At 32.1% G+C, this 12,281-nt stretch overlaps 1 protein-coding gene across 1 annotated transcript; it reads left to right on the top strand.

Annotated features, from left to right (window-relative positions):
* The first annotated feature begins 5,270 nt into the window (after nt 1-5,270).
* LOC100812107 (G-type lectin S-receptor-like serine/threonine-protein kinase SD3-1) lies at nt 5,271-8,247 on the top strand. Its single transcript, XM_003518065.5, has one exon. The coding sequence runs from the start codon at nt 5,812-5,814 to the stop codon at nt 8,107-8,109; it is 2,298 nt and encodes a 765-aa protein (XP_003518113.1). The 5' UTR covers nt 5,271-5,811; the 3' UTR covers nt 8,110-8,247.
* The last annotated feature ends 4,034 nt before the right edge of the window (nt 8,248-12,281 follow it).

The raw sequence follows: 12,281 nt of genomic DNA on the forward strand, positions 1-12,281 counted from the left end.
CAAACACTTTAACAGAAGCAGCCCGGGCAAAACTTGTCCAGGCTGGGGGGCTTGACAAGCTTAATAGACTTGTAACTTTTACTCTTATCAAGGCCACCACTGTCGACACCGGACAACACTTGTCCATGCTTGGGGGCTCGATCAACTCGTCACCTTCCTATTTGTCAAGGCTACTACCCCAGACACCAGATGAACTCCCCCGACCTGGGATAATCTCCTTCGACACTTCAAACCTTCTTTCACCCGCAAGATGGCTCAAAGCTTGGGGGGCTTATATATTGTTTATGGTCCACAAAGTACATGTGTCATGATACGTGACACTCCATTACACACATCAACCGACAAATTGACCAAAGCGGGTTCCTTTTAAAAACTTATTCCCAAAAGGGGTTTGTTTTGAAACTTTTTCCGGAGGGGGTCTATTTTTGGAGGGAACTCACCAGTGGAGTTGACGAGTTGGACAAGTGGCAACAACTGGGGGAACTCGCCAGTGGAGATGGCGAGACACGATCCACGTGGCGGGTCCCGCCATTCGTAATGGCGAAATTCTTTTTTTTACGAATTTTTTTAAACTTGAAACGGGTATAACTTTTGATAGGAATGTCCGTTTGAGGCTCATAATATGTCAAAATTCTTGAAATTGAATGAAGAATCCCCTAAAAGATAACCGAAGGGGATTTGGTCAACTTATTTTTCCAAAAAACGCCTCTAAGTAGCTCAAAATAGGATTCTATATTAAAAAATGGGTGGTTGAATTTTTTGGAAAAATGAGTTGACCAAATCCCCTTCGGGAATTTGCCAGGGGATTCTTCATTCAATTTCGAGCATTTTGACATATTATTAGCCTCAAACGGACATTCCTATCAAAAGTTATACCCACTTCAAGTTAAAAAAAAATTTCATAAAAAAAGCATTTTGCCATTACGAATGGCGGGACCCGCCACGTGGACCGTGTCTCGCCATCTCCACTGGCGAGTTCCCCCAGCTGCTGCCACGTGTCCAACTCGCCAACTCCACTGGCGAGTTCCCTCCAAAAACAGACCCCCTATGGAAAAAGTTTTGAAACAATCTCCATTTGGGAATAAGTTTCTAAAAGGAACCTGCTTTGGTCAATTTGCCCACATCAACCCCACACGTCAGCTCTGACACAAGAGCACAAACATCCAGCCCTTAGTAGCCGGGCTCCCCAACCGACATGTTATCTCTAACCCTTATTATTTGAATATATGATTATCTCTTTATCTCTTGGTTGGTATTCAATTATCTACAAGGCTACATATTATTTGTAAGTAACAATTATCTATTGGCTTTTATCTCTAAGATATACATTATCTCTAACTTTATCTATAAGCTATCGATTATTATCTACAAACCGGTAATTATCTACAAGGGTCGTAATAGTCCCCACAAACAAGGACCCATAACTCACTCTACATATTATAAGTAACATGTTCCCTCCTACTCTCTAGACACGCTTTTACACTATCGAACACACACACTTGCTCACAAACTCGTGTATTCTCACTTACTCTCCTAATTCGTATACTTATTTGAACGTCAGCGTTCTTTGTTTTGCAGGTCTCCCCTCCTTTCTTCCTAACAAAGATTACTCTCAGTTTGACGTGTGAAGTTTAAGAACCCACATTAGTCACGTCCACTTTAATGTGTGCCAGTTCCGAATTTTGATAAGTATATATATATATATATATATATATATATATATATATATATATATATATATATATATATATATATATATATAACGAATGAATTTTATTGGTGGCTTCGTGTGTCCTTTATCGCGGTTGACAATTCAATGATGGGAAAAGGCAAATTTTTCTCGACTCCGTTGCATACAATATGCACCCCACGAGTATGCTTTTGCACATAATTTAAAAATCTTGTAATCTTTCGATGAAAAAGTAGTGGCATCAATAAAACAAGGAATCTCCCTTGTTTCTTTGCTTTTGTATCTGTATCTCTCAAAGATTATTTCTTTGTTTGCTTTATACTTTAACTTATCTTTTCATAATCATCCAAAGGGTGACTTCTTCTAATCTTTAATACCTAGTTTGAGGGACAGCTAGAGTTAATTCGCATAGGGTGGTGTTTCACATGGTTTTGGCAAGTTTAAAGATAAAATAATTAAAGTTTAAATTTTAGTCTAATAACAAAAAATATTAAATACATAATTAAATAACTAAGTTGGGGCGGATAGCGGGAATTAAAATCCGCTTTTTCTCCTAGGCAAAGAGAAATTTTACCATTCGATTATATATGTGTTTTTAATGTACTTGATATGTTATTTTATTTGTATAGAGATTGGTCTGATATTCTATTAGAGATAATTTAAAATAAATGTATATAATAGATATTTTCTTCAAATTAAAATCTTTTATATTACTATTAATTAAGAATTCATTTTTTAATTAATTTCTATCAATAATTACTACTTCTATTATTATATATTCTTTTTTTTATGTATCTATATAATCGAATTGAAATTAGATTATTATTAAACTTTTAAAGAAAAAAGTCATATATTAATAAAAATATATCATTGGTCAGGCATCCAAAATTAAAAGAAAAATGATGATATGGTCATGATGAATAACATGTTTGATTAACTTATTTATATAGGATATTAATAATATTAAAAATATAAAAATAAAATTTCTTTAATACCTTTTAAAAATTATTTCTTTCAAATAATCATTTTTTTTCAATTTTTAAAATGTATTGAACCAAATTTTATTATTTATTTTTAATATTATTAGTTTCTTGTGTGTAAAAATTAGTAACACATGTAATCAAACACGATTATATCAACATTTTCTTTATAATTTTGGATGAAAAATTAATGGATTAAAATTGTTAAATTTTAAAAATATTAAAAAATAAATGTGCAATTAAATTTTTATAGGAATTAAAATAACACATTTGTGACACTGTAAGAATCAAAAAGTAAATTTAAGCCTATAGCTTATACCTTTAAAAATATTATTTTAATACAAATTATATACTTTTGTTATAGAGAATAAATATTTATTCTGCACAACACATAGATTAAAATATTATTCATAATACATTTGTCTCGAGTAAAATTATATTAAATAAAAATACTTATAATCTAAAAAGAAAAAAATTTCTCGAAAGGAAAATAACTTCTATAATATTAATATTACGAAAAGACCAGTAATGCAATATTCGTACGAAAAAACAGCAGGATGCCAAAATGTATCGAGATTTAAATATTTTAATTTGTACATTATAAGATATATATGATTAAAGTTTAATTTAATATAATTAAATATCATAACAAAAATTATTTGTATTTATAAAAACAAATAAATACTTTTACAATTTTTTATTTGCACTTGAATTTTTCATATTAAAATATTTGTAAACAACCGTATCCTATAGAAGATACAAAGCTTATTGCAAAGAAATCCATCATGCCATGTAAAGTTGCTGTAATGAAAAGAAAAATAAATTGAAAGGCAAAAATTTATTATAGAATACTAAACATAATGGAAAAATATTTAAGATATTGGATCTTGGAATAACATATCATCATGATACTTGTATTAAAGATACTCTAGTAGACAATAACTTGTAGAGGTTATAGTAGTGGTAGATTATTCTCATCAAGGGTTTGATGTTATTACAGAATAAGAGTTTAATATTATTAAAGGTGAAAATTTTGTATCTGAGAATAACACACCAAATAAAGATATGTTGAATGCTAAACACATACAGAACAATAAAAAAATGACTTACATTTTGATCTAATTTTTTTAACTTGCTAACTCGTTGACTCGGTGACAAACTCGAGAGTTTATCGAGTTTACTTAGAGTTTATAAAGTTTACCCAGAGTCTGTCTACTAAAAAAGAGTTTACTTAAGAGTCAACTCGCCGAGAACAAGTGGACTCGTAAACTCGTAAGACTTAGCAAGTTAACTCGAAAATTTGATAACCATGCTTAATATAATTAATTTATAAAAATTTTCTTTCAATCATGTTAAATATGTAAGTATCATTCCTAAATTCAAATTGGCAAATTTTCATACAACAACGAATATATTTTTTTATATGTAATTATGTTATTGATATATAATATTTATTGGCTTTGTTAATGATAAATATCTTTTTCATTCACAAATTTTGAACACCTTAAATAAAGAGACCAAATCCAATATCAACACTTTGTGCGCTATTAGTCTTTTTAATATGACAAATTATATTTATCTTGTATACATTATTATATTTGATTTTTTAAGGTGCATCCTAACCAAAAAATTGTTCTAGCAGTTATTTTTTCTGGGATTTGATTTTTACCAACACAATTTCACTCATATTTAATATTGGGTTTAAATAAATTTTTAATCTTTATAATGTATTCATTATTTTATATTTTAGTTCTCTTAAAATTTTAAAAAGGAGATAAAAAAATTAAAAGGACCCAAACAAAAATAGCAATATATTGTAAAACATGACATAAAATATTTAAAGCTTAATTTTGAATATAATGCTGGTCTCTATTTAAAAATGTCACAGAAACTCTTTTCAGATATAGCTCATTTCGTGGCAATTTGAGTCGAGGAATGATGCTTACATATTTTTTAACATGTTTTTTTATTAATACTTGTTATTATTAATTAAAATTTATTAAAAATATAAAATTATGAGTAGAACTATTAAATAGGAAACAAGACTGATAAAATTTTAAAATTTTAAAGTTTAATTTAATACAATATGAATATATAGGTCATTAGAGAATTTTTAGCTAGTTCTCTAAACTAATAAAACTTGTCATTGAGTCATTTCTTCTACCATTTTTATAGTTAGATTCTGAAATTAGTAAAATTGTCATTATTTTTTTTCTCTTACAAGTCGACATAAAATAATTTTAGGGACTCAATTAAAAAATTATAGAAGATCAACAATTTAATTACAATTTTTTTTAGTTTCAAGACCTAATTAAAAAATTTCAAATTAAACCTAAACTTTAAATAATAATAATAATGTTAAAAAAATGTGTTACTGTACTTTTACTTTTAGTCATGCAGTATTGAAAATTTACTTTTATCACTTGTTCTTTATTTTGGGGGAGTAGGGTGTCTTGTTATCTTAATAATTATTAGTAATTAAAAACAATTAATTTGCAACATGCCAACATTCGTTTTCAACTTTCAAGACTCTTTTGTCTCTTTGAGCACAGAAAAGTTACTGTATACTGGAAAATGCGTTCCTCATTGGCCTAATTTGGGCCCCATTTCAGTTCAAAGTTTCAATATTTTTCTCAGAAATATTTTTTTTTTCTCTCACTGTTATTTTGCACAAGAACAAGAATTGCTTCTTCCTCTTTAGGATTCTCCCTCTGCAGTTTAAGTCCATATATCTCGCTACCTTGTGTGTTTTCTGTTTTGTTTCTGGCAATGGCTCAAGTTTTTGTGATGCTCATGGTAGTTGGTGGCTTCTTGAATTTCTGAGCTTTTGACTATTCTCCTTCAGGTACCAAACTCTTTTTTTTTCTACCCCACTTGAATCTTTTTGAGATTTTCTCCTCACCCTTTCAAATTTGTCTGCACTCTTTACCTAATACTCTTAGAAATTTTGTGTATTGGGTTCTTAATCATTTCACCTCTGAAAACAGAAAGCTTCAATCTTTAGCTTATCTTAGCTTCCCTTTTCCTATTTGTTTGTGATAATTGCTGAGATGGAGTTCAGTGTCTTTCACATGTAACTGTATCTTGGGGTATAGGATTGATTATTGTATCTCTTATTTTCCAATCTAAGCATATCTAGATATGCTTGGACAAGAGAATTGTGTCCTTAGATCACCATTCTTGCAATGTATCTTCATTGGCTTCTTGATGCATTCTGTTGTGGGAGCTGAGATTCCATTGGGTTCCAAACTTTCCGTGGTTGAGAATGATTGTTGGGTTTCCTCCAATGGTGATTTTGCATTTGGATTCTACAACATTTCAGATCAACCTAACCAGTTTAGTGTTGGCATTAGATTCAATTCCAAGTCTATACCATATAACCAACAAACTGTGGTTTGGGTTGCTGGTGGTGATGTCAAAGTAGGTAACAAGTCCTACTTTGAACTCACTCAGGAAGGGGAACTGGTCCTGTTTGATTCCTTAGGCGAGGTTTCTGTTTGGACCGTCAAAACGGGAAACCGATCTGTAGCTTCAGCTTCACTTCTTGACAATGGAAATCTTGTTCTAATGGACAAGGAGCAAAGAATCATTTGGCAAAGTTTTGATACTCCATCTGATACACTTCTCCCAGGACAAAGTTTATTTGCTAATGAAATGCTTCGGGCTGCTACCGCAAGCAAGAATAGCAAGGCCAGTTACTATACTCTCCACATGAATGCTTCAGGTCATTTGGAGCTACATTGGGAAAGTGGTGTTATCTACTGGACAAGTGAAAACCCTTCTGCTTCAAATCTCAGTGCTTTCCTTACAGCCGGTGGAGCTCTAGAGCTTCGAGACCGAAGCTTGAAACCTGTTTGGTCTGCATTTGGGGATGATCACAATGATTCTGTGAAGTACAGATATCTTCGACTCGATGTGGATGGCAATCTTAGGTTATATTCATGGGTTGAAAGTTTGGAATCATGGAGATCGGTCTGGCAAGCTGTTGAGAATCAGTGCAAGGTCTTTGCAACTTGTGGTCAAATTGGTGTATGTGTGTTCAACGCCTCAGGTTCTGCTGAATGCAAATGCCCGTTTGAGGTAACTGGGGGTAACAAATGTTTGGTACCATATGAAGGGGAGTGTGAATCTGGGTCCAATATGATAGCATATAAGAACACATATCTATATGCATTCTACCCTCCTGATAATTCTTTTACCACAACTAGTATGCAGCATTGTGAACAGTTGTGCCTGAATGACACTCAATGTACAGTTGCAACCTTTTCCAATGATGGAACTCCACAATGCTCAATAAAGAAAACTGGGTATGTCACTGGTTATTCAGATCCATCTGTAAGCTCCATATCATTTGTTAAGAGATGTTCAGGTCCATTTGCTGTAAATCCAGGTATCACCAAGTCTCCTCCTCCTTCTGAACCGCCTCCTCGGCTCTGTGTTCCTTGCGTAATAGGAGCTTCGACTGGCACATTTTTCACCCTTGTTATACTCCAGTTGGGAATAGGGCTCTTCATCTACAGAAGAAAAAACACTACCAGGAAAAAGTCCACTTTAGCTTTCACAGGCACAAACTCGAAGGGTTTAATTGTGTTGTCCTTCTCAGAAATCAAGAGCCTCACAGGGGATTTCAAGAATCAAATTGGGCCAAAGGTGTTCAAGGGTTTGCTACCCAACAATCATCTGATTGCAGTTAAAGACCTGAATGCGTCCATAGAGGAAAGGAAGTTCCGAAGTGCTGTTATGAAGATGGGTTGCATCCACCACAAGAACCTTGTGAAACTGGAGGGTTATTGTTGTGAGTTTGATCACAGGTGTTTGGTGTATGAATATTGCAAAAAGGGTTCAGTGGACAAGTACATAGATGATGATGCTCTTGGCAGGATGCTGACATGGAGAAAGAGAGTTGAGATATGCTCAAGTGTTGCAAAGGCCATATGCTATTTGCACTCCGGGTGCAGGGAGTTCATAAGCCATGGAAACTTGAAATGCAAAAATGTTATGTTGGATGAAAACTTAGTGGCCAAGGTGACTGAATTTGGGTTTGCTATTGCAGATGGCAAGGCAACATATTGTGGCTTTTCAGCTGAGAAGGATATAGAGGACTTTGGCAAGTTAGTTCTAACCTTGTTAACGGGGTGTTGCGATCACGATCATGTTAAGCTTTGTAAGTGGGCGTATAAAGAATGGATGGAAGAGAGGGTAGCCAATGTGGTTGATAAAAGAATGGAAGGGGGTTACAATTCAGAGGAACTGGAGCGCACATTAAGAATTGCATTTTGGTGCCTTCAAATGGACGAACGTCGGAGACCTTCCATGGGTGAGGTAGTAAGAGTACTTGATGGTTCATTGAGTGTCGATCCACCGCCATCTCCTTTTGTCTTTCAGAGGCCCTTGCAGGTAGATTATTCAGAAGAAAATGTTTCAGAATTAGAAGGATAGATGCTGGCTACTCAAAGTTTTAGAGATCTTTTGTTCATTTGTTTTACATGCTAGTTGCCTTCATATTTGATGTGTATAGTAGGACTGGACTAACTTCTAGATGACAAGAAAACATGCTCATTGTTTTTTGTCCCTTAACCTATTAATGGTAGTTGATCTGTGAAAACAATGTTCATTTCAAACCTTCAGCATCTGCCTTAAGTTGTGTCTCTACTTGGTGGCATACTTGAGAATGAGCATCTTTTATGAGTGAGCATTTTTGGTATGTGTGGATATTGCGGTTTATTGTAACTTAAGAAGACAAAGTAGGCTCAAAAGTTCAGTTTTACACAATAGTCTGGTTTCTTTCAATAGTGATACACTTGCATTGATATGTTCCATACATGCTATTCTCGTCAGTGTAAACATTTGGAGTTGTAAAATGAGAGTAGGTTTAAAATGAATGTAAAAACAAGATGCAAAAAGATTAATTGTTAGATAACATTCGGTAAAGTATGTTTTGGCATCCATTTGGAGTGTATACACTTTATTGAATAAGAGATAGAGAAGATGGAAGTGAGAAAAATAAAAGACGTATCAGGAAAGGAAGAAAGAGATTAAAGGAATAATGAGGGTAGCAAATTAATCTAAGAAAAAAGAATGTCAGAAAATTAAAGTACATAATATTTTGGGTTTCATCACTGCCATTTTTATTATGGAACTAAAATCAAGACATATTTTACCTTTATACTTCATATATATTGAAGAGTTTTTTTTTCTTAGACCACAATAATTATCAGACGAGACAATTCTGCTAGATTTTTTTTTATTAAAGACAACAAATTTTATTTATGTATAGACAGTGAAGTGGAAGCACAAGTAGGGCCCCACTTAACTTCCGGTTATACAAGTAATTTTGTACGGAAAGAATAATTTTGCTCGAATTGATTAGAATCATTATAGATAATTAAGTTTTTTTTTAATATTTAATAAAGTTGGATATGTAATAGTTGAACTCAAAATTATAAGTTAAACACCAACAATAACATAAATGATAGTGACTTATTTTATCTTAATTAAGTGGTTTACGGTTTTTGAATTCTGACTGATTATTGATATAAAATAAATTATATTAGAAAAAGAATATTTGTCATATATATATTTATGGTTTTTAACTATGATTAGTCATTTTTTTTACGAAAACTACATAGTAATATCATGATAAAAAAAAGTTACCAGCTAAAAAAACAACTTCGTTTGTGTGAGTAAATCAAAGCATCATAACTGATGGCAGCAAAGCCTGCAATGTTGCCAAATAAAAGACTCCTAATTCTGGTGCAAAGTCATCGATCCTGATAGCATGCCTTGAAAAATCTGTGGTTCAAATTGTTTTCCAATCTCGGAAGGATGAATGGGTTAACCCTATGGATTACAATGTGTCTTGTTTGACTCTTGTGTTTGTAGGCCCACGCCCCTCCCCACGGCTCTAAAAAGAAAACAAGAAGATAAGGCTTTGACTGGAAAAACGGTGTCGGTGAAAGACTTCAAAGTTCAACTCACATAGAAAGTATATAATTTTGGGAGAAAAAAGTTAAGCTTGGTTTGGTTTATTATAATAAAATTTTACTTTGTTTCTTAAAATGTGATCAGCTGAAAGTAAAAGATAATTGTATGTTTGAGTTGGATTAAATTTTTTTAATATAAATTTATATTAAACACAAAATGTTTAATTTATTTTTTAAAAAGCTTTATAAAAATTTGTTTAAAAGCAATTAATGGTATTCACATTGATAGCTAGCCCAATAAAACATTTCAACAAAAACAGACGCTTTGGAATAGTCCCATACTCTCCCAGCGGCTTGGAAAAAATATAAATAGGAAAAAAAATTATACTAATTAAAAAAATTAAAATTTTTAATTCATTATTTTTTGTAACATAAAAGCATTTGTTATTTTTTAATTTTATATTATAAAAATTATTTATTTATGAAGAAACTAATTCAGGAAAGTGAAAAAATAGACCTTTCCCATTCTATTTAGTTGTGGATTCTAAGGAAAAAAATTTCCTTGTTAATCTAAAATAAACAGTAGAAAATTGATATATCTATTTTGTCTCTTTCATTCCCATTTTCTTCATTTATATTTCTATTAAAACAAACAATTGGTAGATAATTTCCAAATGAAGCAATTTACAATTTTACACATTTGGAGGAGTTACTATTAGCCCATGATAATTGCACTTGGCCTCTATCAAGGGATTGAAACTTTTTTATCCTAAAAATATCCTCTCCAAGGAATCACAATTATGTTATACAAAATGCACAACGAAATCGTAATTTCATTACAAATTAGTTTTTGTCCCTTTTTATACACAACGGAATCGTGATTTCATTATTTTTTCCACCCCAAACATGACAATGAAATTGTGATTCTATTGTTATATTTTGGGGCACCCCCTAACAAAACACATTTGTGTGAAGCTTAACACCTTTGCTTGATATTCACCATATTGCTTAAAACATGGAGCGTATATATGATTTTGTGTATTGTGATGGTGATATCATTCCATCATCTGAAGGGATATTATATGAATATCGTAGTGGTCCTCAAGTCATCACAATAAGTGACCAAATGTCGCTTGATGCCTTAAGGAAAACTATTGTTGACACCATCAGAGGTTGCAAAATTTTACTTGATCTTTTTACCGTAAACCAATTTGTGTTGTTGATGGTTGTGTTGAATATAAATGTATGAAGCTAGAACGTGACAATGATATGGGGAAAATATTTTTCATCTTTTCAGAATTTAGTAGAAAAGGTCCAATTAAGTTGAATGCAAATTTTGGCCGATCTCCAAATGAAATCCTTGCCTTGCTGCGCAAACCAATGAAACCAAGATTTTCTAATGAGATCATTGCTTTGATGCGTGTTAAATTTGTGTAGTCATGTTTTTCTTTATCAAAATCGTACGTTGTTTGTTTATTTTATTTTCAAAAAAGCCTGTATTATCCATGTTTATTTAATTTTTTTTATCCAAATGTTTGTTTTATGAATCAATGGAAGAGTTGTTGTTACTACTAGGAGCGTGTTGTTTAAATAGTCGATGAACACAAAACAATAAGTAAATGAAACACACCATCAACTAAAAAAATATATACGTAAAAAAAATAAAAATTTGTACAAATAATAATAATTAAATGATCATTTGCCTCTGCCACCCTTCCTACCACCCTTGACATCCCTCTTCCTTTTCCTTTCTAAGCCGCACCCAGCTTTGAAGCCCTCTTGCAGCAATTATAGAGCTTGTTGTATGATTTGATGATGACTCGTGCCCTCAGGCACAACTCTAAGGTCCAGCAGGCTTTGCATGGTGCTTGACACCATCCGGAGTCGATTCTGCAAGAACAATTTCAATTAGTAACTATTTTTAAAGTGACAATTTAGGGAAAGAATGAACAAAAATCCATTTTGATTTATCTAACAAGAATAGTCTCCACCTGGTACATACTTTGCCAATGCTTACAGTAACATCCCAATTTTCCATGTGTGTGTGGTAGACAATGTTATTGCTTTGTTATGCAATTTGGTAGTGTTTTTAGATTGTTGAAATGGTAAAAAAATTGAGATGTTACCATAAGATACCCAGACATGGTTAAACTCTTAAGTTTTAGAGTTAAAGTCTAGAAAGAATATGGATAATTCAGAGAAAATTCTCTGGTCAAATAATGATCAACTCATTAATGACCAATAGAAATTAGAAGCTTGAAAAAAATTAGTAATTAATGTAAGTAAAGTTAGAAATTAAGTGGGATAATTAAGGTTGATTAATGGTGATCTAGATTCCATAGAATTAAAAAAAGGGGTAATTAAGTCATAAGAGTTTAAAGTGGAGGGCATTTTCATAAATGATTATATAACAAGTTTAAAAATAGAATTTTAGTTTAACTAGTTGGTGACTAATTAAAGTGTCTAATCATATGATGAAGAATAATTAAAATAAGTTAGACTTGTAACACTCAGACTGATAGAGGAAACTCCGTGTTGTGTCACTTGTGCATGTATGAATTTAATTTTAGTAATTATATATTTTTAATCATAGAATTTTTTGCTATGTATATGTGTGTGTGTGTGATTGATTCAGTAAAGCTTGACAAAGAAATAGAAACTATTTGAGCTAGATTTCCATTTGCACAA

Source organism: Glycine max, chromosome 2 (genome assembly GCF_000004515.6).
Source record: "Glycine max cultivar Williams 82 chromosome 2, Glycine_max_v4.0, whole genome shotgun sequence".
NCBI classification, from domain to species: Eukaryota; Viridiplantae; Streptophyta; class Magnoliopsida; order Fabales; family Fabaceae; genus Glycine; species Glycine max.